This window comes from Dipteris shenzhenensis, chromosome 21, assembly GCF_047967505.1.
Source record: "Dipteris shenzhenensis isolate YYH24624 ecotype China chromosome 21, Dip_SZ_1.0, whole genome shotgun sequence".
Taxonomy (NCBI): Eukaryota; Viridiplantae; Streptophyta; class Polypodiopsida; order Gleicheniales; family Dipteridaceae; genus Dipteris; species Dipteris shenzhenensis.
In genome coordinates this window covers 24987404-25014148 of record NC_141616.1, presented here as the reverse complement: position 1 = coordinate 25014148, position 26745 = coordinate 24987404, and the positions used below count along the sequence as shown (strand labels likewise).

General features: G+C 43.8%; 1 protein-coding gene across 2 annotated transcripts in view; it reads left to right on the top strand.

Moving 5' to 3' along the window:
* Positions 1–26745, top strand: part of LOC147888677 (methionine aminopeptidase 1D, chloroplastic/mitochondrial-like) — an 86598-nt gene that overhangs the window by 27794 nt on the left and 32059 nt on the right. For both annotated transcript variants that reach the window (XM_087392303.1, XM_087392304.1), the window contains exon 8: positions 17793–17890. In XM_087392303.1, coding sequence (XP_087248429.1) covers positions 17793–17890 — 98 coding nt within the window. The remainder of the gene's footprint in view (positions 1–17792; positions 17891–26745) is intronic.

Genomic DNA, 26745 nt, shown 5'->3' with positions numbered 1-26745 from the left:
CTCTCTTCCTCCTGCCCAAGTTTTCATTTGACGGAAGCACGGTGCTTTGCCTTCTTCATCCTCTTTCAAATCAGCAAAGCTTGATCTCGCAGATGGCCCTTCTTCCCTTCAGCTGGGTCTTCTGCGCCAATTATGTTCAGCCTTTGTCACAGATGTTCCTTCATCGGGTTTCCCATTTGTTTGTTCATTGGATTGTGCCCTTCTAGTTTCAGGTCTTTGACAGGCTCAGCAGTTTGGAGTCTGTCTCTACTTTATGGGCAGGGTTCTTTCTATCGCTCATCTTCGTCGTTGGGCTGAAGCCGCAGTGGGTCCGGATTGTATCTCCTCCTTTGTCTTTCTGGGCAAAGTGTTTTATTATGCCCATTGTTCTTTGACTGATGTGGTGGAGCGGCTTGTCTGTTGTGCTGGTGTTCATGGGGTTGGTTTCTTTGCTTATGTGATGTCCTGGGATCCACTTTTCGATCCTTCTGCTACCCTTCTGACACACTGTCTTGTTTGAATTACTCTCAAAGCACTGCCTGTGCCTCTTCTGTAGCATCTTCCTACTCTTGCAGCGCTTTTGAGGAGGCCTCCTCATGTTCCGCGACATGAGTTCTTGCGAGCTTCGCGTGATGTTCACCTTTGCGTTTTGTGGGATATGATGCAGCCCGTGCCACCTACTTTAGATCTTGATTTGAGATTTGCCCATCTGATGCACATCACGCTGCATTTCGCATCTTTTCCCATTGCATGTTATCGGTGCCGATAGGTTGGTCATTTTGCACGTGATTGCCCTTCTGCATCCAGGCCCACTCCTCCTGCTTTTTCTTACTGTCAAGGTTACTCTCCCTTCTCCTCCGGTTTCTGCTATGGCTTCATTGGAGAAGTCTTCTTCTACTGCTCCGAAGTACTACTGGAGGAAAATAGATAAATCACAGGCCAATCTTTCTTTTGTTAAAGAAGCTCAGGATCACACCTCTGTTGAGCACCATCAGTCTCCTCCTCAGGATATGGATGTGCCCCTTGCAGAGGGGATTTACACGATGATCCACATGCTCTCTCTTAGGTTGCTCTCCCGACTGAAGTTGACATGATGAGTCCTGATTTATCTGATGCAGCTCTTTCATTAGATGCTCCTTCGTCAGAGAGTACATATATTAATCCAGTTCCTATGTCTGTGAAGACTGTGCCAGAGTCTCTTTCTGTTCAGGGTGCAGATGTTTCTTTTTCTCTGGAGTCTTTTCATCCTATGTTGCAATAGATTTTTGACCCTGTGATTCAAATTCCAGCTTCTAGCTTATATTAAGAAGAATCACAAGGGCAAAAAACAGGTGGTTTTTATTGATGGTGTGTTTTCTTCAGTGCATCAATTTTTACGAAGCAACAATCTAAAACTGGAGGATGTTGTGTTTGATCCTCCTCCAGTTTGATCTTGTGACTTTTTACTTGGGTGCCTCATGACTTTTGCTCTGAGGCTTTACTTGTAAATTTTTTCTTTATACTTATTGGTGGGTTTTTACCTCTTTTTGGGGTTTCCCACACAGAAATAAAAGAGTTCACTTAAAAAAAAAAGTGTGTGTGTGTGCAGTATCAACCTGTAAATCTTGGCCAGTACATGACCAATCATGAGTGTGGTAGTCCCCAGTGTCCATGGGCCCCCCTGCTCTATATATTTGTACGATTGTGGTGGTACTCCAAACAGGAGGGAAGCTGTGCCATACATCATGTTTGAACATATGCGCTAAGATAAGGGCCAAGACTTTGGGTCCATGTGCAAGTGCTCAATCCGTAGGCCCTTGTGGTCATGGGCTCTTTGGTTGTGGAGTCGACGCAATGCAGCCCACACATCGAATGCGTTGAAAAGGTGGATGTGGTGGGCTTGGGTAGGGAGGATATATCACGTGGTGCATGGCTCGAGATGGCATAGAGAGATGTTGCGTATGTGTGCCAGGCATCTGGGTCCGTAATGGGGATATGTGGCTTTCCCTCAAAGGGAACCCCCCATGCAATAGTGGAGTCTCCTCCTAGGAAAGAGAGGATCACAACATCCAGCCTATGCGAGAGGAAGCCCATCTCTTACGACGTGTAAGATGGCGTGAAATCCGCTGTGCCTTGGATGTCGTCGAGTGCCCCCAAACTTGCTTGCGTACGAGTCATGAGATGTCATGACTCGGCACTCAATATCAAACAATGGATTTTGGGGCATCTCCCTAATCGAGGGGCATGCTGCAGATTAAGTTGTGGGGAATGATCTGGCGGCAGTATCCGGAACCACTGACACAAGAGTGACTGAGGCATGGGCAAGGTCTACATCATCTCCAAGGGAGGTCGATAACTCAGGAGATAGGTGGCTCACATAGATTGCGTTAAGGGCATGATCAAAGCATTTGAACACATGCGTCCTCAGGTAGGAATGGTTAGCGCCAATTGGGGGGGAGGGATTGCAAAATCATGTACTGGGGACATTAAGGTTGGACAACCCATTAAGTGGTAGTGTACTTGTCCCCCTCCATGTTGGGAAACAAGTGAGCCCTTTGGATAATGGCCATGTTTGAAGACGATTATATATGATTAGGTCATCTAGAAGGAGGATCTCCTTTTCCTAGAGAACTCCATCATATTGTCTCATATGGGTTGTGACCCCCTGTGGTGACCTCATACACATAGGATGATGTATCTAGGGGGAGGTAGCACACTTATCTTGGGTGCAGGAAGCAATAGAATGGGAGTGGAGTGCAAGGGAGCAAACAACAAGTTGAAGAAAACGTGAGTACTTGCAAATGGATAATGAGAAAGTACAAAGGGGTGGCCTATATGGCCCTGAAGTCAACCATATGGTTGAATAGTGAAGTCAACCTAAGGGTTGATTGAGTCCTAAGACTAGCCTACAAGGCCATACCAAGGCTAAGTGCTAACAAACCCCCTCCATGGTATGGCTGAAGTATCCTGGATACATCTCAGGGATACCTGGAAACTATATCATGGTTGCACATATTCGTCCAAGATGGATATAGCAACCTATGACAGTATAGGGAGATCATTATCACGTAACAAATGATGCCAACTGGAAGGCATGTCGAAAAGCCTCAAACTTGGGCCGTGGTAGAGTCTTTGTGAAGAGATCTACTAAGTTGTCCTCCATGGGAACATAGGACAACTGTATGTCTCCAACTGATAGTCGCACTCGAACATATTGATAATGAACATCAATGTGCTTTGTGCGCGCTTGAAACACTAGGTTTCTCGCAATAGCCAAAGCACTCTGGGTGTCAGTGTAGATGGTAGTAGAGGCTGGTTGGCTAATGTTAAGATTTGCGAGTAGCTCATGGAGCCAGAGATCTCTACTGCAGCTGTGAAGGCTGCCCTGTATTCAGCTTCACAACTGGAAGTAGCAGCTGTAGGCCTCTTCTTGCTGAACCATGAAATGCATGAAGATCCAAGCATGAAACGGCTGCCACTATGGGACACTCTCGTGTCATAACAACCTTCCCAGTCATTGTCCATGAAAGCATGCAAGACCACTGGACTCATCATCATCGAACAGTCCCAAATTTTGTGTGGCCTTCAAGTAATGGAAGACCCGCTTCACGGCTTGCCAATGCTGTGTACTAAGCATGTGCACGTACTTGCTTGACACAACCTTGCAGGATCTGACCCTATCACTGACCTAGAATCTCGTCCTCAATCCAATCAGAATCATAGCGCAGGTGCCTCGATCCGCTCGACCACCCTTGAGCACATGGGCTACAGTATTCATCCATAGGCCCGTATCTAACCCAGGCGTCCCATACCACCTGAGCCTGTCCAGAGGACCTTCGATACACCACCTATGATCCGCCATGTAGATGGCCAGAGTCCCGGCTTGGGTCCAAGCCCCATGCATCAGTTGAGGAGCGCTCAACTGATCTACACAATAGCACTGGCCCTCCCTCTATATAGAAGGAAACCTGCTATAGATAGCACAATGCTATGCGTCGAGTAATCTTCTCGAGAAATCAAGTAACGCCTGAATCCACATAGTTAATTCTGTTGACATATCCATATACAAGCATGGTAAAATTTGTACGTGAAGGTAAATGATTCTATCAACCTTATCTATTGAGTATCCTTGAACTCAAAATCTTAGGTTGAGATCGAGGAATCATTGTTCGAACAACCCCATCAATTGAACCCCTCGAGGCTAATTGTTTTGGTTGCAATTTCTATTAACCCTAATTCTTGAGTTACTTAGTATGATTGAGTCTAGACTATGGAGCTCCAGGGTTGAACCCAAAAAATACATGGCTTCTCTCAAGGTAAAGAATCTTAGTCAGCCCTCGTAAAAAAATAAATAAAAAAAATCTAATCAGGTGGCCCCCAAATCAATGTAGCCTACTTGTACTTCACCCTAGAGGTCCTTGGGTATTATTTCACGCTGGATTATACCACCACATTAGAGAATCTTAAATGTAACATACCTTAGTGTCTCATACTACCAAAGTATACTGCAAATAAAAAACTCGGTAGACAATATGAGTGAATCAGGTAGCCAATCCCTCTGCAACTGAGATGATCCCAGATTGAATCAGGGTGGCAAATCCGTTCTCAATCCTTTTCTTAATGTGATTATATCACCCCCTTGTGTTACAATACCCCAACCAATCGGTCAAAGAAGAAAACAGCAGGTAGCATCCCTAACAACTCTTGAATCCTGACTATCCACGACCTCAGGCTAAAAGAGTGAGAATCAGAATGACCCCGCCTTTGGACATGATTCAAAGGTGTCCAACAAGACTCATCTTGGTCTAATCAATAAGAACCTTCATATGTCCAAACGGTAACTCGAAGAAACGCCATAGCTCACAATCACATCGAGATCAAAACTTCAAATAGAAACCAAACAGGAATCTATGCACCGAGATTCGAGAAAGGGAAATCCAATTGTCTTAGTTAAGTCCAGTTTAAGATGTAACAAAGTCTCAGGCATCCTCAATGTACCATATATCTACAAAACTGCAAGATATATGGAACAAAAGTACACGTTCTATAATTTGAAAAAACCAATCAAATTATAAATGCCACTTAGTTACAAATCAAATTCAAATTAACCAAAACCTGGTCAATTTATTAACAAGACAATTTAGAACATAATTCATACAAAATTGGGGAGCTTCTTGAACCAAGAGTGGTTCAAAAGATCCAGTCGAGGAAAAAATAATTAAGTGTTGGTCAAAAACTGAGGATTTCAATTTCTTCATCGCTTCTCAATAACTCGGAAGCGGTATAAAGACTCTAAAACAAGCTGTATACATTTAGAACAGCATGAGCCTTCTTCAATATATTTCTGGTACTGAGGGGTTTTATAGTAGTGAAGAGCTGCCTAGAGTTCATTCATCAAGGAATCCATCTCTCATAGCAGGTCATGAGGTCTACGCTTTTAGAGTTGGCAAACCTGATTTTCAGAACCTTTTTTGTCAAAGCCAGGTGGCTGAGTGACATAGAGCTCTTCCTGTAAATCACCATGAAGGAAGACGGTTTTAATGTCCAACTGATGCACCTCCCAGTGTCTGTGGGATGCAAGAGCAACGATGCACCGCATGGTTGTGATAAGTGAGGTGGAAGCGAAGGTCTCTTCAAAATCAATGCCACGTTGCTGTGCATAACCATTTGCAACAAGACGACCTTTGAAGCAGTCAACACTGCCATCAACATTCCATTTAACCTTGTAAACCCATTTTGTGCCTATACCACGCTTGCTTGGAGGCAAGTCACACAACTCCCAAGTGCCATTCGCATGAATGGACTCAAGTTCAGCATTCGTAGCATCCACCCATTCTTTGCTGTCAAAAGCATCCTTATGACATAGTGCCTCTTTATTACATGCAGTGGCAATCAAAGCTATAGCAAAAAAATTGCCTCGCATCTGTTTGTGCGCACCTCTAGTGCGGGGAGACAAAGGCTCAGCTTGCTTGCTGTCCCTAAGGGTATCCAAAAGCCAATGAGGAACTGATTTTTGCTGTCTCATGACAACCCTTTCCTCTGACTGCTTGCTCGATAGCATGGCCATTTGGCGGTGGAAAATCATGCTGAGTAGGAGCAATGGGAGGAGGATTGGAGTTGCTAGAAGCATGTGGCATGGTGCTCTGCATTGTGTCATCTGAATCTGTGAAAGGAGGAATAGAATCAAACACACCAGATGCTTCCACTGAAGGCTGTGTTTTACAGTTCAGCCAAGGTAAAGAGGCATACTCAGCAAAAAGCACATCCCTGCTGACGATCACCTTGCTTGTGCTAGGCAGAAACAACTTGTAACCTTGGCTTTGTGAGCTGTAGCCAATGAAGATGCATTTGACAGCCTTATGATCAAGCTTGTGCCTCAACTGAGAGGGTATATGCAAGAGACCGAAACACCTGCATGTGAGAATTGACAAGCTTACGACTTGTCCATGCTTCATAGAAAGTCATGGTCTTCAATGTCTGCTTGGGTGCTTGGTGGAGCACATATTTGGCACATCCAACCAAAATTTATTGGTCAAAGATTTTCCCTTTAGCATGCACCAGTCCATTTCTGTTTCGGTTCTATTTTTATGCTCTGCAAGCCCATTCTGTTGCGGAGTGTATGGCACTGTGCACAGATGAATGATACCCAGGGCTGCTAAAAAATCAGAATATCCCGAGACATGTATTCACCCCCCCTGTTAGTGCGGAAGATCAAGAGTTTCTCCCCACTCATTTTGCCAAGGCAATCCAATGCTTGAAGCAAGAGAAGACATCTGACTTCAGCTTCATGGGATATATCCAAGTGAACCTGGTGAAGTCATCTATAAAAGTAACAAAGTAATAGTACACCGCAATTGATGCTGTCTGCACCGGTCCGGATGTACGAGATGCAACTTCTTGGACCAAGGATCCCGTCCTTGGAAAATGGAAACGTGCGTATTTTGCCCAACAAAGCAGCCCTCACATATGTGTTTTTTAAGTGCATGCATACCATGTCATGTGAATGCACCTTCACCAAACTATTGAAGTTGAGATGTCCCAATCTTTCATGCCATAGATGTGTATAAAAAGGCACAAATTCAGCCACGTCATGAGCTTCTGTAGCAGCCTGTTGTGCATATATGTCAAGATGATATAGCCCTCTATCAAGTATTCCAACGATAACCATAAAAAAGAATGGCACAACGATAACTATAAAAAAGAACTCTGATGCCATGTGTGGAGATGGCTGAGATAGAACTCAGATTCTTTTTGATACCTGGAACATATAAAACTTCCACAAGTGTAATGGTATCACTTGACAGTGTGGTGACAATCACTTGACCAATCCCTTTCACGGGATATGCTGTATTATTTGCACAAGTGACCGTGTGGCCCTGTGGAACGCCACTCAATGTGTAAAAGAGATTATTGTAAGAAGTGATGTGCTTTGAAGCACCACTATCAAAGTACTAGTCTAAGGCAGAATCTGAGACTTCAAAAGCTGAATCATGCGGAGTAGGATTATAATGACACTCCACAAGAAATGTCCACTCATCATGAGCAAGATTGGCTGCCTCCGTATTTGTGACATGAGTTGCTGGCAAGACCTTACCGTCCTGGCTATCCCTGCTTCATCTTCTCGGAAACAATACGCCTCCGGTATTCAGAGATTCATGACCTAGTTTCCTGCAATAATTGCAGCGTTTCTTCTTCTTCCCATTAGTAGGAGAAGAACAGGATGAGGTACTAGATGTAGGTTTGGGCTTGCTATAAATTCCCCCCCTTTACTTTGCCCCTATGATCAGTAGCAAGGGCTTGATCTGCATGAGTAGAAGCAGCCCTGTTTTGACGACTCTGCTCCTCCTGCAGGAGTAAGGAACAAGCTGATCAAAAGAATAGTGGTTGGGGTTACCCATGGCCACTAGTCTAAATGCTTGTAGCAAATCCGTGATATGACTCAGAGAGTCCATCAAGTGAGGTGGACACGACTTGTGAGTCTAGTACTATCATCAACATTGATGAGCTGCTCTCTGAAGTCCTTGACCTATGTCAAATAGGCATCCATGCTGCCCCCTTTAATCATCTTAACATTGTCAAGGTGCCTGTGCATATAAACAACTCTGGTGTCATTAAAGATTTGCCAAAGTGTCCCGTGCAGCCTTGGCTGTTTCGCAAGACCGAATGTGAGGTATAACAACTCTCTTGCAATTCATGGCAATCACTGCATGTGCTTGTGCGTCTTGTTGATCCCAACGGATCTGTTCAGTTGTGGGGAGCAGTGACCAAAGGAGCGAAAGTCACTACAAAACCTGCAAATGTGACACAATCCCTAAATCCCAACTATTCTTGATAATAACCTGCAAATACAAGCCAATCTGGTGCAAAGTGGAATCAATGTCAACCAAAAGCCCCAAATGTGGGACAAATGCAACGATTTTGCAATTCTATTGATGATTTGCAGTTATAATCATCAATTGCAAGGGAAATTTGTAGATTGTACGTCACTTTTTGACCATTGTATGGCAGATTTGACACTTGTATGGTTGAGGCATCTAACCTTGGCACTGTTTTGGGTTAGAGGACTTTGCCAGGGTGGCTAGACAAGGATGACTAGGTAGTTGGGCAGTGGGATTCCTTGGCACGTGGTAGGACTGGCTTCTTGGAAAGATCACACTGTGCCTTGATCGAAAAGTTTTTGTTTTGAAACCTTATCAAGATACGCTTCATGCAATCCAGTGTCTTGATGATTATGATTATTGAGTGCCAATTGCAATGTGGTACTCCAAGGATTCTGATATTGTAACACCATGGAACCTAACTTGGGAGTCACCAGAGCCTGTTTTGTTTCATAAAGATCATGCTTGCTATCCTTGCCCCTATCAGGGGCAAGTTTTTACTCGAAGAGGTGGTACCAAATCTAGCATTTGCTTCTCCTCTCCACAGTTTTGCAAGAAGGCTATTCATACAGTAGACAAGGCCATTCAGTTGCAGTGTAACCATTGTTGGGGTAGCAGTAGGAGTAGTTTATTTTGGAGGGTGGAGAAAGAGTGTGACTAGAATCTAGGCTGTTGCAACCTAGGCTCTAGCAACTTAGTCAAAGGGAATGATTTGTATCCATACATGGTCGAGAACAATTGGGTGGTTGTTAAGAGGGAGGATACTCAATCTTTGAAATTCCATTTCTAGTGGCTATAGATATCTAGAAGTACTGATCTAGAAAAAGAGAAAGGTGAAAGTGTGTTTGTAGAAACAGTAATTGGAGGGAATGCAAACAAGCCTTGCCGTTCTCTTGTTGGTACTTGGGGACCTTCCCAACCTTGGCGTTGACTTTTCCAGTGGGGTTGTCTATTGGCTGCCCTTGGATATGACATAGATTGTCCATAAGTCAGTCCGAGATCTGTCTCTTCATCTCCTAACTCGCTCTGTGGGTCTCACCCAAGTATGCAGCAAAATGGCTTGGCATTGTCAAGTAGTGATGAGAGTGCCTACGATGGGGCGTTTGCTCACTACTCACATCGCTGTTCTCATGTTGGGAGATCAGGCTCATGATTGTGTGTCAGACACCGTCCTGTGAAGAACAAGTCTCTTATCTGCTGCTATCTGTGCTCTTGGCCAGACGCTTATAAACCATGAGACTGTTTCTTAGACACATCTTATACAAAAAGGTAGAATATTCTTGGTCCGAGGGATCAATGATCCTACTCATATCTTGAACCCTTGCTCAAGAAGACAATGGTATCTCCCATGGATCTCATAGTATTGAGGGTATCTCATGAGCACATGCTTCTCTATCTCCACCTCCTGCATATGACATAAAGTGCAGAGTCTCAACTCACAATGATGATGCATGGCCTTGATCTTTTGCCCAGTCTGGATATGAAATCTGTGGAGGTTTGAAGCTGCCTATCTGCACTCCATGTGAGATATGAACGTGGAGAATTCTTGGTGTCTCAATTGATCCTCGGCCAAGTGGAGAAAATAATCATTGTAGAGGGATATCAAAGTTTTGTGAATATAAACCTACCACAAGTCATACCTAATGAGTGGATGGACCTCCTATCATGTCAAGCGCAGAGTGGGTGCATCCAGAGTGTATTGGTATGGTGGGAGAAGGTTCATGCATCGAGAGGGCAACTATCTAGTAGGGGGTGAGTACCACCATTTATCCCCATCCTTTGCAAGCTGCATAGATGATGAGATGCCATTCATCGTAATCTTTGTGTGCCCCCCTTAGTCTTGTTGTACTCTTTGACTCTATCTAGATACGTGATAATCTGACATGAGACGGGTGTGTAGGGTTTGTGTTGCAACTATGCGAGCATGATGTCGTGTGGAGTGTTATCTCTTCCTAGTGGTTATACATGTGAGCATCATAATATGCCATCTTTCAAATCCATTCCACTTGGTCCCTTGTGTGCACATGCTGGAAGTGAGCTTGAAAGCATCCTCTAATCTGGCTAGTAAAGCACGTCCTATACCATGAACTGCCTAGGCTAGAACAGGAAATATTGGAAAGGCGCTTGCAGACAAGGGCCTATTTATAGGCAGCAACAAGTCAGCTAACGTGCAGTGGAGTTGGGCATCACCGGTGTTGAAGATCATAATCTTAGTCTTCTCAAGAGACATTCATGTCCAAATTGTCATAGAAGCCCATGGAGGTGCCAAATGGCTGCAGACCTGCCGATGTTTCTAAGATCAATACTACATCATTGACATAGAATAGGAGACAAGTGTCTCTGACAGTGCCGATCCTTGCCCACCGAGTGTGTCCACAAAGGAAGCCGACTCATTCGATGTAGATCCTGAAGCGTGTTGGGGACAAAGGGCACCCCTGCTTAACATCAGTGGTGCTACTGGCCTCCTTTGACATGCCCTGTGGGTTGTGCACTCTAGAGTGCCTATGTGTTATGCTCTAGCCGAGATAGCATGACCTCGGAAAGATCGGTGGGCATTTTCTCTTAGATGACCGACTTCTGTAATATTTAATGTGCGTAAATAAAATGGTCAAGAGAAGTAATTGCCAAGGTCCTAGGTGAGGGTGAAATGGCATTGACTAGGTGGTTCTGAGTGCTGAGGTCTAGGTGCACCTAAATGTGTAATAATGCCAAGGGGCAAATGGTTTAATTGTGCCCCAAGAGAGGGGTAAATGGTGTACCAAGAAAAAAGGGGCTAGAATGATGACATGTGGCAGAGGGAACCATCTAGGGAGTTGTGGGTTTTGTGGATAGGCATGAGAAAAAGAAATTACATATTTGATGAAATGCGATCCACGAGATAAGGCTGGGTGGAAAAACGAGATGCCATCACCCGTGATGGACAAAATCGAGATTAGAGAATTAGCTAAGGTTCGTTTCATTTAATGTTATGCTCTAGCTGAGATAGCATGACCTCGGAAAGATCGGTGGGCATTTTCTCTTAGATGACCGACTTTTGTAATATTTAATGTGTGCGTAAATAAAATGGTCAAGAGAAGTAATTGCCAAGGTCCTAGGTGAGGGTGAAATGGCATTGACTAGGTGGTTATGAGTGCTAAGGCCTAGGTGCACCTAAATGTGTAATAATGCCAAGGGGCAAATGGTTTAATTGTGCCCCAAGAGAGGGGCAAATGGTGTACCAAGAAAAGGGGCTAGAATGATGACATGTGGGAGAGGGAACCATCTAGGGAGTTGTGGGTTTTGTGGAATGAAATGCGATCCACAAGATAAGGCTGGGTGGAAAAACGAGATGCCATCGCCCGTGATAGACAAAATCGAGATTAGAGAATTAGCTAAGGTTCGTTTCATTTTGGTATCAGAGCCTATGGTAGAAATCGTGAGCTGGAGCGGCCTGATAAAGGGAGAGCGTGATTTGGAGCGGTCTAGATTAGGGAAAATTCGGTTGCCCGTGACGACGAACAGCAGAGCCCGATGATAGCGCGTGCGGTGTCTGAGTTCGTTGTGAGGGAGGTCTTCGACGAGCGTTCACCAGATAGCGGAGCAAATTGGCGTTGTGACCTGCGATTGAAGAGCGGGGAAATTAGCGGGGCAGGCTGACAGGTATTCTGCAAGGAAACGAGTTGCAGGCCTGGAAGATCCCTGGGGGACTGACGACGTGCAGATTTGCTGAACACCGACGGGCACTTGCGTGGAGTCAAGCGAAGGTGGAGCGGGACGATAATTTACGTAATAGCAGAGAAAAAAAAATCAGACAGTCCCGTTTTACACAGGCCGGAGGACCTCGAAACTTCGAGACTTGTCCCTGAGGTCCAAACCCAGCGTAACAGGGTTCAACAGGAGGAGTGACGAGTGGAACCTTGTCCCGGATTCCTTTTGAAGCCTGCGTGGAGCTTCCAGGGAGCAATTTTTATTCCTTTTTATACGAATTTTGAGTTTGCAGTCGATTCGTTCTGTACAGCAGAGGCTGCCGTTTATTATTCCTGTATAACAAAAGGGGGAATCTGAAAAAAAAAAAAACCCCCCTATTTTCCCTTTTGAAACTATGGAGGCAGAAGGACAAGATTCCAGGGTGAATCCTAGTGAATCCAGAGCACGGTCTACACAACAAATGTCCCATCACACAACACCTACTCTGGTAGATAGGATTTCGATATTAGAAGATGCTTTACAGCAAATTATGAACCAGTAGCTTCAAGTGAATGCTGGTCAGAATGAGATTAGGGAAATGGTGCAAGCCTTGTCGGCTAGGCCATCTAGAATTGATAAGGGCAAAGGTCCAGCAGAGCCAGAGCCCAGTACACACTCATTAGAGCGTGCGAAGGTCAAGGTGCCTATTATTGCCAACTATAGACCGGAGAAGTATGCTGGTCGTATGACCGAGCGCAGTTCTGATGTAATCGAGGTTTGGTTACACAAGTGGGAAGAAGCCTTCGCCATTTGTGAAATCAGATCTGATCTAAAGAAAATCCGTGAGGCCACTCACTTGTTTATTGAGGCAGCGGATAGATGGTGGATAAAGCAACAGAAAGATCAAGTTGCCCCTACCACCTGGGAAGGGTTTAAAGCTGAATTTAAGAAACACTTTCATCCACCTAACGAAGAGTCCCGAGCTTGGGATGCTTATAGAAACCTTCGTCAGAGGAATCTGTCGGTGGCGGAGTACACTGACAAGTTCAGGGAATGTGTTATGAAGATAACAGACCCTCTCCCTATGTCGGTTCAGTTAAAAGACTATATCTATGGACTGAACGACAAGATTAAAATGGAAGTTCGGGCTAAATATGTGACTACATTAGATGAATCTATTGCATTAGCCCTCAACTATGAGGATGCCAGAGGCAGATCTGGTGGATTTGTGCAGGCAGGGACTCAGTATGAGTACCCGAGAAAAGGGGGGTCTCAGAGGAAATGGATTTCAAAGACAAGCGTCTCCCAGCCAAGTGGCCAAGCTAAGTAGGTGAAGCCGGTTGAGGGACCAGCAAAAACAAGTACCACCGTTGGGGTGAAAAGGAAAACAACTCCAATGGCAGCTCGGGCTTGGTTAAAGTCCTTGTTGACTCCTGAACAAAAAGAGAAAGCTAGAAAAGAAGGATTGTGTTTCGGCTGCCTTCAGCGGCATCAGTGGAAAGATTGTCCACTGAATAAAGACCGTCGCACGGCCAATATGATAATATCTGAATGCGACACAGAAATGCAGGAGAGTCCCAATGCGGAACATATGCAGATGCAATTGGTGGGACCTTCTCAGAGGTTAGTACCTGTGATGTTAAGTGTGTCTGTTACTAAGTTGGTAAGCGGTGCACCTGATAACATCCTTTCAAAGCCCGCAGCAACGGGGTATACGGTTTTCAATGAGCCCGAGTTGATTAAAATGAAAGGGCAAGTAGCCAATTATGATGTGATTGTGTTGTTTGACTCAGCGTCAACACACAATGTAATCAACTCGAAACTTATTAAGAGGCTCAAGTTGAAAACTAGTCCGTCTGACTATGCTTATACGGTCAGGATGGCGGACGGAAGTTCAACTGAAGTATGGGACCAAAGGGTTACCCAGTTGGAACTTCGAATTCAGGACTATGTTGAGAAGTTGGACTTTGAACTGACCAGACTTGCTCACGCAGACATAGCCCTAGGCATGGCTTGGCATTTTTGGAAAAATCCAGCCATTGATTGGAAGAAGCATATTTACGAGTTCAAGATGAACGGGGTAGAATATGTTTTGCGAGGTGAAAAGGATTTACCTCGAGGACCATTGATTTCAGCCATGGAAATTCGGAAGACTCCGAAAGAGTTTCTGTGTCTGTGTATAGCATCGGTAGAGTCGATTGATGATGCATCGACTAGCACTGAGGCTATCCAAGACGGGGAAATGGCCGAGTTGGCTAAAGAGATATCAGAGAAGTTCTCTGAATGTTTTAGGGATGAACTACCTTATGGGTTACCTCCAGAGTGGAAAGTTCAGCATAAGATTGAACTGATCCCGGGGGCAGAACCTGTAAATAGACCTCCCTATATAATGAGCTTTACTGAAGAGGCAGAGGTGCGTAGACAATTGGAAGAATACCTCAAGTTGGGGCAGATTCAACCAAGTTTCTCACCTTTTGCTTCGCCAGTGATATTAAAGAAGAAAAAGGATGATACATTTCGCCTCTGTATAGATTACAGAGCATTGAATAATATCACTGTTAAGCACAGGTATCCTATGGCTCGGATTGATGATCTGCTAGATGCATTGCATAGAGCCGTGATTTTCAGCAAGATAGATCTTAAGTGTGGCTACCATCAGATCCGGATTAGAGCCGACGATGTGCATAAAACTGCTTTCAGAAGCAGGTTTGGTCATTATGAGTTTTTGGTAATGCCCTTCGGACTTACCAATGCTCTAGCGACATTCGTCATGCTTATGAACGATTTAAGTTTGTAGTACATTTTGTTAACGATATTCTAGTGTTCAGTAAAAGTATTACTGAGCATTGTGAACACTTGAGAATAGTGTTCAGTACTTTGAGGAAAGCCAGTCTTTATGTAAATAAAAACAAAACTATACTGTATATGGTTAGGCTTGAATATTTAGGGTTCATAATTTCTCCACAGGGGATAGAAATGGATCCGAAGAAAGTGGCTGTGATACTAACTTGGCCAATTCCTTAGAGTTTGACCGCGTTGCGATAATTCTTGGGATTTGTCCAATTTTATAGAGAAATAGTATCGCCATTGATTGATCTAACCTCAGATAAAGTACCTTTTATTTGGGGACAGAATCAACAAGAAAGTTTTAACACCATGAAACAAGCTATGGTCACAGGACCGGTGTTAAAAATAGTTGATCCCCAGAAACCATTGTTCCTAGAAACCGATGCAAGTGGCATTGCGGTAGGAGCAGTTCTCCTTTAAGAGGGAAGGCCAGTAGCCTTTGAAAGCAAGAAGCTTTCTCCCTCTCTCATGAATTGACCAACTCATGAAATGGAGTTGTATGCTGTTATGCATGCTTTGAAAACATGGAGGCATTATTTGTATGGTTCAGAGTTTTATGTGGATGTGGATCATGATACTCTGAAACATTTCTGTAAACAGCTTGACTTGAGGGGCCGCCAAGCTAGGTGGGCAGAGCTCATGCAGGAGTTTAATTTAACGATTCGGTAACGAAGAGGAAAAGATAATAAGGTTGCTGATGCGTTGTCTCGCATTATGCACAACCTGAGTTTCACGGTATTAGAGAGTGCTCTAATGACCGAGATCAGAGAAACTCAAAAGGTGAACGAGTTTGTCCAGAGCTTATGGCCTAAAGCTCATGTGTTAAAACCCGGGGAAAATGGAAAGGATGACCTGGCATCCAGAAAAGGCCAAACTTATGCAAGATATACCATAAGGGATGGTATGCTAGTTAGAAATGGCAAGGTTGTAGTACTTGGTCAGAATGATCTCAGGCAGAGAGTCATTCGACAGCGCCATGATAGCCCGTGTGCGGGACATCCAGGAGTCGAGAAGACATATGATCTCGTGAAGCGAGATTTCTTTTGGCCAAAGATGAAAAAGCATATTTATGAATATGTGACACGGTGTTTTTCGTGTCAGGTAAGCAAGGCCGAGCGGGTGAAGCCACCCGGACTTTTACAGCCCTTGGAGATACCACTAAGTAAGTGGGAGAGCATTTCCATGGACTTTATTGTAGGGCTGCCTACAACACAAGGAGGGTATGATTCTATCCTTGTGGTGGTTGATCGTCTAACCAAGATGGCTCACTTCATTCCGACTAGAGAGTCTGTTAGTGCCCTGCAAGTGGCGGATTTGTTTATTAGACATATATTTCATCTGCATGGATTGCCTAGATCCATAGTGTCAGACAGAGATGTCAGATTTACCGGTCATTTTTGGACAACGGTATTTGAGACACTAAGGACTAAGTTGGGAATGAGTAGTGGGGATCATGCTGAGACGGATGGTCAGACGGAGAGAGTCAACTAGACTTTAGAGGATATGCTGAGGGCATATGTGTCATTGAGGCAACATACGTGGGACAAGTGGTTGCCATTATTGGAGTTTGCCTACAATGATAGAAAACATTCCTCTACAAGGTTTAGTCCATTTGAGCTGAACTATGGTTATAGACCAGCAAATGCAACTATAGTTGGAGTACCTCAGAAAGTGCCTAGTGCCGCGAACTTTGTAGTTCAGATGCGGGAGATGCTAGCATTGCGAGAGCTAATATCCGCCAGGCTATGGATAGAGCCAAGGTGTATGCGGATGAAAATCGGTCTATAAGAGTATTCAAGGAAGGAGAAAAAGTTTTTCTCAGAGTTCCTTCGCACTCGAAGTCGTTGACTTCAGGAGAGTGTGCTAAGTTATTACCTCGATACTGTGGGCCGTGGTTAATTTTAAAAAGAATAGGCAAGGTAGCCTATAAATTAGAGTTGCCACTGGGGTGTAAGGTGCACCCAGTGTTTCATGTTTCTCGTTTAAAGAAATTTTTGCATACTGGTGACTCACTAATCGAAGGTGTGGTTTTGTTTTAGGAGATAGAGGATAATGCGAGGCGCAAACCAACAAGAATCCTGAATTGAGGAACAATGCAAGTGTGCAATCGGAAGATCCCCATGGTGTTGGTTGCATGGCATGGTCTAACTCTATCGGAAGCTACCTGGGAATCCGTATATCAGTTACGGAGAGTGTTGCCAAATTTCATCATCGAGGACGCTGATGCTTGAAGAGGGAAGGAATGTTATGCTCTAGCCGAGATAGCATGACCTCGGAAAGATCGGTGGGCATTTTCTCTTAGATGACCGACTTCTGTTTTAATGTGCGTAAATAAAATGGTCAAGAGAAGTAATTGCCAAGGTCCTAGGTGAGGGTGAAATGGCATTGACTAGGTGGTTCTGAGTGCTAAGGCCTAGGTGCACCTAAATGTGTAATAATGCCAAGGGGCAAATGGTTTAATTGTGCCCCAAGAGAGGGGTAAATGGTGTACCAAGAAAAGGGGCTAGAATGATGACATGTGGCAGAGGGAACCATCTTGGGAGTTGTGGGTTTTGTGGATAGGCATGAGAAAAAGAAAATACGTATCTGATGAAATGCGATCCACGAGATAAGGCTGGGTGGAAAAACGAGATGCCATCACCCTTGTTAGACAAAATCGAGATTAGAGAATTAGCTAAGGTTCGTTTCACTATGATTCTCATACAGCACCATAACTACCCAAAACATTATCTGCAATCCCCAATGTCAGTTGCATGCAAGGGTTTCAATGAACAATTCATTACTAAAAGCAATGCGTTCATGATTTATTAATTAAGTATGTCTTTCAGTTTTCTTTGGCCTTACTTCAATCAAGAAAAGCCCGTGCTTCAGTCTTTTCAGGATTATTACGAAGTTTTGTTGCTGTTTGATATGTGTAATGATGAAAGTGCAATCTATGTGCAGTGACTATGCAGATAAATACAATTATGGAGTGGTGAGACGTTTTGTTGGTCATGGTATTGGAAGTATTTTTCATTCTGGTCCAATTGTGCTACATTATCGTAAGTTGCAGTCTCTTGCTCTTACTTTCTCTTTATTTTCAATATATTGTGTCATTGTGTGTGAAGCGTCTACAAGAAGAGGACAACAATTCATGGTTCTTGAAAATTTAGCCAAATACATAATATCACTGCAATTTTTCACAATCCTGGTTGTGTATTGTGCTCCCATTCTAGTGTCATCGAAATTTGAAATCTAAGGACTGCTTCTTACAGGAACTCCATAAAATAGGATTCACATAGATCAAGGCTATTGTGAGGGGATGATCAATAGAACACTTAAGACATGCATCAGCTACCTTTAGGTTCAAGGCTTCACCTACAGTTTGACTCCTTTTGTGTGATATGTTGGTCAATAAAACTGGTCAAATGCGTGAGGATGTATTTGAATAGTTTGGTCCTAAAGCATAAGTCAGTAAGACTCAAGCCACTTATGGTATGCTTTATGCATGGGATGTGACATAACCTCGGTATTGCATAGACAATGCTTCTTGCAATTATAGAAACAGAAAAAGATAGTAGCATATTCTAAACATGCGACAATAGTTTTTCTACTTCTTCAATAAATATCTACACAGTGTCATAAAGCGTTAAGCAAGTCTGTAAGTCTTTCCTACTTTTTAGCAATGTATGAACAATGCGAGGCCTAAAACCCGGAAGTCTAAATCGTTTACCTAATTCGGCTGTCAGAACTGTGAGAAGTGGAGATGGAGGGGAGAGCCAAAATGTGGAGCAATTCTCAATTGAAGTTGCAAGAATGAAGTACAGAGGGGACTGTCAACATGACAAAGCCCTCAAACTCTAGGTAAACCTTAGGGGAGTTAAACTCACTCAACCACTAATTGTGGTTAGGGGGAAAAAACCTTAAAAGGAAGAATTGCCCCTAACCCTCCTAACTAAATACTGCCTTTGATATTACAATATTTCCAAAATGTGGACACAAATTTGCCACAAACTAGTTGACCAGCTCTAAAAACACCTCGAAATGAGGTAGTCTGGTCCAAAACTGAGGCAGCCTGCTCTAGAGTAGCTGCAGGAGTTCCCATGATGCAAAAAATGCAATCCGCTGATCAAAATCAGACTGAGAACTGAGGTTCTTGCAATGATATCAAATATTCTCGCCACAAAAGTTGTCCTTGATGCTTGGGCAATTGCAAGGAGGCGCTCTGGTACCAAATGTGAGAAGCAGGGATGGAGGGGAGAGCCAAGACATTCCTGAATTGCAGTTGGAAGAATGAAGTACAAAGGGGCTGTCAACATGATGAAACCCTAAAATCTTAGGTCTAGGGGGAAACATAGAAGGATAAAGTGCTCCTAAACCACCTAGCTGCGTAATACACTGGCTAGTGCCTTAAATATTACAATATTTCCAACAAAAACTAAATATCAGGACTATTAAGGGTTGAAATATCAAGCTTTGGTGTGGAATAGATGAGCTTGCTCATTATTTGTCTCATCCACTCATCATTTATCTCGTTGCGATGATTCTCTTCCCTTTCATGGATAATTGCATGGATTTGTGCTCTTTCGCTTGTGCAGGCATCCTCGCCAACTGTCCCTATGCTAGCTCCCCCCATTTTGAATTGAGGGGACAGCTGAATGATGTTGTGAAAGACACTTTTAAAAAATAAAAAAATACATCGTATGTGTCCAAATTAACAGATGTTTCAAAACATCTTGTTTTGCTCTCTATGGGAGAAAGTCAAATGTAGTATTAAGGTCCTTCATATACCTAAACTTTTTCAATAGCCACATGCATGTTCTGGTTCTCATTCATACTCAAGCTGTCTACATCCAAGTATCTTTTACCTCAAGCTCTCACTTTTGCCATATGTACACATCTTTGTATGTATGGCCATTTAGTATGAAGACCTTTGTATAAATGGATGCTCAAGTATGTGTGGATGTGTGGATTTGTATGTTAGAGAGCATATGCTTATACTATGGTTTACACCCACTGTTGGGCGCTAATGACGTCAGTCGTAGCTCGTCCCCGCTATGCATGATGGAGTCTATGGTTTTCAATCCTATGAGTGACTATCATGAGATTGAAACTACACATTGTGTTGTGTTTTTCGAGGATGAGTTGGTGCATGTTCCTGGATTCATCTAGAGACATACGTTGTAGGCATCTTTCCTTAAAGGGACCCTCTGCCTCTCTGAACACTTGAATGCACTATTCAGCATGCAACAGCTTTGCCACTGCAAGGAACAAGTTTTCAAAGATTTTCTCATCTTGTGTGATGTGCTGCTGCGGCGTAGCTGTGCTTGTGTGGACAAATTTGTTAGCGCTTAGCCTTGGTATGGCCTTGTAGGTGAGTAAGGATTCAATCAACCCTCAGCTTGACTTCATTGTCAACTCGTGTGATTGAATTTGGGGCCTATATTGGCCACCACTTGTACTTTCTCTTTATCCATTTGCAAGTACTTCCTGTTTCCTCAGCTTGTTGTTTGCTTTCTTGCATTCCATCTCCATTCCATTGCTCCCCGCACCTAATGGTGGTATCAGAGCGAGAGTACGTGATCTTATGTGCCACTCCCGTGCATTTGCTGTCCATTGTTCTAGTTCCAGCTTTAGCCTTGGATTGACACTGTTGTCGTTCAGCTTCCTGCCCCTCCGTACAAGTGTTGCTGAAGATCCATCAACACATATGTACAATTTGGTCAACGTCGAGGAATCGACGACATAGTTGACATCCGTAAAGTTGTAGAATTCCTTAACGCATATGCAAAATTTGGGCCAACGTCAAGGGATCACCCATACAATTGACGTCTGTACAATTGTATGGTAAGGTCCGTGCAAACCTGTGTAGCATAAGTGCTCTCGTCAGCTTGGTTGCTCGTATAGTTGCCCCGCTCCGTACAAACCAACGCTTCCTTACAAATCTGCAAATCAGTCATTTGTACAATTGTATGGAGAATGTACACTGTACTTGCAATGAGCCCTACAAGCGTACGGCAATCTTGCCCATACATTGTCTATCTCACTTTTGGAAGCTATCCTTACATTGAGTGCGTCAATGTCTGTCCATTTGCCGTATATCTGTACATTTGTCAGTTAAATATGTCATACACCAAACTACCATACAATCGTTGTTTTTCCTACAAGCTTGCAAAGTTTTGTTGTTTGAGGTCGTCCATTTCGACTTGGTTTGGTACCTGTCAAACTCGAAAATATTTGGGGCATTTTGGGTACATTGATAGATATTGCAAATGGATTATTTTTAGAGGATGAGTTTGGGAACGTTCGTGGATTCGTCTAGGTATATGCTTCTGCCGTATTAGCGGACATGCAAATTTCACCTTGTGAAGTTTTCGTCCAAGTTGCGGCCTGCTGGTATTGCGATAATTCTTTCTATCTTAAATGGTGCGTTGCCCTATCAGCTAGATTTAGATTTAGACGCTCGTTTGGGAGAGACTAAAATGAAATCCTTTAGACTTCACAAGCAGTTGTAGCTTGAATGAAGAGATTTGGACTACTTTTTGATTAGCCTTCTCCTTTAGTGCTAGCCTTCGTCGTGGTTGAGTTTGCCCTTCACCTCCGGAGTGCCGACAGAAACTCAGTACGAAGACTTTTTATAAATGGATGCTCAAGTATGTGTGGGTGTGTGGATTTGTATGTGTGAGAGCATACTTTTATACTATGGTCTACACCCAGTGTTGGGCGCTGATGACGTCAGTGGGGATGTCGTAGTAGCTAGTCCCTGCTATGCGTGATGGAGTTTATGGTTTTCAATCTTATGAGTGACTCTCGTGAGATTGAAACTGCACTATGTTGTGTTTTTAGAGGATGACTTTGGGAATGTTCATGGATTCATCTAGGTATATGCTTCTGCCATATTAGCGGACATGCAAATTTCACCTTGTGAAGTTTTCGTCCAAGTTGCGGCCTGTTGGTATTGCGATAATTCTTTCTATCTTAAATGGTGCGTTGCCCTATCAGCTAGATTTAGATTTAGATGCTGGTTTGGGAGAGACTAAAATGAAATCGTTTAGACTTCACGAGCAGTTGTAGCTTGAATGAAGAGATTTGGACTACTTTTTGATTAGCCTTCTCCTTTAGTGCTAGCCTTCGTCATGGCTGAGTTTGCCCTTCACCTCCGGAGTGCCGACATAAACTCAGACGAAGACTTTGTATAAATGGATGCTCAAGTATGTGTGGGTGTGTGGATTTGTATGTGTGAGAGCATACTTTTATACTATGGTCTACACCCAGTGTTGGGCGCTGATGACGTCAGTGGGGATGTCATAGTAGCTAGTCCGTGCTATGCGTGATGGAGTTTATGGTTTTCAGTCTTATGAGTGACTCTCATGAGATTGAAACTGCACTATGTTGTGTTTTTAGAGGATGAGTTTGGGAATGTTCTTGGATTCATCTAGGTATATGTTTCTACCGTATTAGCGGACATGCAAATTTGACCTTGTGAAGTTTTCATCCAAGTTGCGGCCTGTTGGTATTGCGATAATTCTTTCTATCTTAAATGGTGCGTTGCCCTATCGGCTATATTTAGATTTAGATGCTCGTTTGGGAGAGACTAAAATGAAATCATTTAGACTTCACAAGCAGTTGTAGCTTGAATGAAGAGATTTGGACTACTTTTTGATTAGCCTTCTCTTTTAGTGCTAGCCTTCGTCATGGCTGAGTTTGCCCTTCACCTCCGGAGTGCCGACAGAAACTCAGTACGAAGACTTTGTATAAATGGATGCTCAAGTATGTGTGGGTGTGTGGATTTGTATGTGTGAGAGCATACTTTTATACTATGGTCTACACCCATTGTTGGGCATTGATGACGTCAGTGGGGATGTCATAGTAGCTAGTCCGTGCTATGCATGATGGAGTTTATGGTTTTTAATCTTATGAGTGACTCTCGTGAGATTGAAACTGCACTATGTTGTGTTTTTAGAGGATGAGTTTGGGAATGTTCTTGGATTCATCTAGGTATATGGCAAATGGATTGCCAATTTGCAGGCAATTTTTGAGGCTTTTCCTTCTCAATTCGCCCTCTTTTGTTGCAATCCGCTTTTATAAATTCGAGCTTTTCGCATTGGACTTCACTTTTGCCCAGGACAATGGTGGTACTTGATTTTCCTCTTCACTCCAATGGTGGTACTTGATTTAGGAGTTTTTGCTGGTTTCACCTGCTTGGCTTGACCACTCGGCTGAGAACCACTCCCTTTACTAATCCACTTCTTCTTAAACCTAGATTTTTTCTGGTACCCATACTGGGTTCCGACCTGCGCAAACCCACTTGGCCTGTTGCCTTTGGCATCTTCATAGTTTAGGGCTATGGCTATTGCATCATCCAACGTGTTCGCCTATAATTGGCAATATTAGGTACTCTAGCCCTCTTAGGCTCGACCGTATGGACACTAGACTCCGGTTCCATCGGAGCCTTTCCTTTCTCATCTCGAGAAGGTCTGGCAGACATACTGTGTATCACTCTTCTAAGTTCATACTGCCCTGCATTTGCCTGTAACTGTTGCGCCAATAACTGCTGTAAGGCATCCTCAAGTAATGCAATCCTGCCAGATAAGGTGTGAACTATTGGGTGCGACATCTGTTGGGTCGGCCGGACTCCTGACTCTACAGGGTCCATCCTGGAAGCTCCTGCTGCTTCCATTTAGGTCAATGGGTGTTTTGTTTTATTTTGTGGGTTTTTTTTAAAAAAACACTGCTAGAACACTGTATTTACAAACTGACCAAATTCGGTGTACCTGCACTCTGACACAATTCCCTATTCTAGGGAATACCTGCAATCCCACATGCACACTGACTAGGCATTTGACACAGGCATAACCCAAATACCGCTTTTCCCTGTACTAGGGAAATTCTTGCAAATCAACTCTAACTGAAGCACACAGGCATATACACAAGCATAGTCTCAAAGACTGTCCACAAATTCTTTTTTGAAGAAGCCAAAAAAAATTCCCAAGTCTGCTACAACTACTAACACATCTATGGCATCTTCTCCTTCATGCAACCTGGCAACCCACGAAAATGTAATCTGTTTCTAACAAAACAGAAATTACAAAAACAAAGGGGAAAATGGGTAAAGTGCTCCTTGGTCTATGAATTCGATGTTAAGGAACCCCAATCAGATCGTGATTTCTCTGCTTCCTTAGCAAACTGGTGGTTGAATGCCAAACCATTAACCATCCGTTGAGTCTCTGTTCCAAGCAGTGATCGATGACCAACAGTAAACCATAATCCGCTATTGCATCGTCTTTCGAATCGTGATCTTGCGCCGTCAACCTACTGGTACCTAGGAACACAGAAGACCATAGGGGCTTCTGCTACGCCCTGATCATCCGAAGGTCTTATGCCTCCACGAACTATCTGCAAGCCCTTTTAACTCGTAACCTTCGAAACTCTTTATTCATGTTGCGGTGACCACCACGCTATCACAACTGGCCGAACAAATATATAGCACTCCCGCTCTTCCACTACGTAGCTCCTCGTCAATCTATTGGATGATATTCGTCGAAATCTGCTCGCTGTATTACGAGTCGCTATATCCTAAAACCAGGAAGTAGGTCAAGCCTGTGAGCCTTCGCTGCAGCTTTGCTACGTTACTCTTGCACCACCGTCAACCAACGCAATCTGCTGACGAATTGCTATGAAGGTAGATCGCTCGACCCTTCAATTCCATTCGCTTCTCGATGCACGAACTCGTAGTCAACCTCTACGCTACTTTGATGGCGATCTGTTCTCTCAGCTGCATGCCAAGCTATTTCGATGTATCTGAGACGGACTGCTCGTCACGTTGCTCCAAGTTTCGTCACAGCCTACTACGCAGGTACCGTCTCCAGCGCTCTGCATCACGTCACGCTGGCCACCGTGAAGCCTCACGCTATCACTTTCCAAGCTCGCCTCCCCGAGCTCTGATACCAAATGTTACAGACTCTCAACTAACTACTGATAATCACGGGAGCTAGCACCATAACTTTCCACCATAATGTTCTATTGGATAGATTTTTGCAGGACAGCTTATTGACAGCATTTGGAGGTCAGCCTTTTGCATGTTGGCTCAGTGTTTGAGCAGCCCTTTGTGACATTTACACTCATAGAGCATTGCTGCTATTTTGTGGAGTTGACATTTGCAGACTTGCAATCCACTCTTGAGCAGCAATTGTAGCCTTGAGGCTAGGGCACTAAATTTTAGGAGAATTTTCATTGCAATGGCAAACCATGAGTCATTTGGAATGCTTGCTGCTGAGGACAAACTTGATGGTGCCAACTATGCCATGTGGTTGACTTGGTGTGCCACCTGTTGGTGACCATGAACTTTTGGGGAATTTTATCTAGATCGGAGGCTAGATCTGCCTCTCCAACAGAGGCATGTGGTGCCTTTGTCACTACATGTGGGGCTACGACTACCACTGCCACTTTTGGTTTATCTACCATTGCTCCCACAGTGCCTGCCGCAGTGCTTCCCACACCTGAATAGATTTGTTGGCATTAGAGAGATGCACAAGCACATGCAGTGATTGTTATGAATAGCAAAAGGGAGGTTATACCTCACATTCGTTCTTGCAAGACAGCCAAGGCTGCGTGGGATATTTTGGCCAACCTCTATTAGATTTGGAATGAGGCTAGGGTTGCCTATTTGCGTGGGGAGCTTGATGGTGTTAAGATAACAAAGGGAACAACATGGATGCCTCCACGGAAGATTATAGAGAGCAACTCATCAATGTCGATGAGATTGTCCCAGATTTACAGGTAGGGGCTATGACACTTGATGGGCTCCTTAGGGATTACACAGGTTAAGGATTATAGAGAGCAACTCATCAATGTTGACGAGATTGTCCCATATATTTAGGTAGTGGACACTTGATGGACTCCTTGCCAGGGATTTGATAGGACATTGAAGTTAGTCGAAATGGGTAGCCCCAACTACTATTCTTTCGAGCAGCGTGATGGTTTTAAGATGAACAAAGGGGACAACATGGATGCCTACATTGAGGATGATAGAGAGCAACTCATCAATGTTGATGAGATTGTCCCCGATTTACAGGTAGTGTCTACGACACTTGATGGGCTCCCTGTCTACATGGACTACACAGATTAAGGATTATAGAGAGCAACTCATCAATTTTGATGAGATTATCCCAGATTTACAGGTAGTGTCTATGACACGTGATGGCTCCCTGACTCATACTAGGGATTTGCTATGGCATTGAGGTTAGTGGAAATGGGTAGCCCCAACCACTATTCTTCTGAGCAGCTTGTTTTGCCACTCCTGCAAGAGGAGCAGAGTCATCAAAATAGAAACAAGGCTGCCTCTACTCATGTAGATCATGCCTATGCTACCGATCACAAGGCCAAAAGCAAGGGAGGGGGGGGGGGGGAGTTACAGCAAGCCCAAATCTTCATCTGGTACCTCATCATCTTCTTCGCTTGCTGACAGGAAGAAGCAGCGCTGTAATTATTGCAAGGAAGCTCGGCCATGACATCTCTGAATGTCAAAAACGCATTGCTTCAGAGAAGAAAAAACAGCAAAATGGTCTTGCAGTCACGCCTTCTCCTGCTGTCCATGATCACCCTCATGAGGCAGATTACTTGGCTCAAAGATGAGTCGGCATTTGTTGTGATCTGCCACTACAATCTGGAGTTGAATGCTTCAGATTTATCTATTTCATATTCTAAGTCAGCGTGGTATTTTGATAGTGGTGCTTCTAAGCACATTACCTTGTGCAAATCTCTATTTCAGTCCTTGAGTGATTCTCCACATGGGTGCATTGTCACTTGTGCCAACAATACAGCTTATCACGTGAAAGGGATTGGTGAGGTGCTGGTCACATTAGTGCTAGGTGATACAGTGAAACTTGTGGAAGTTTTGCATGTTCCAGGAGTCAAG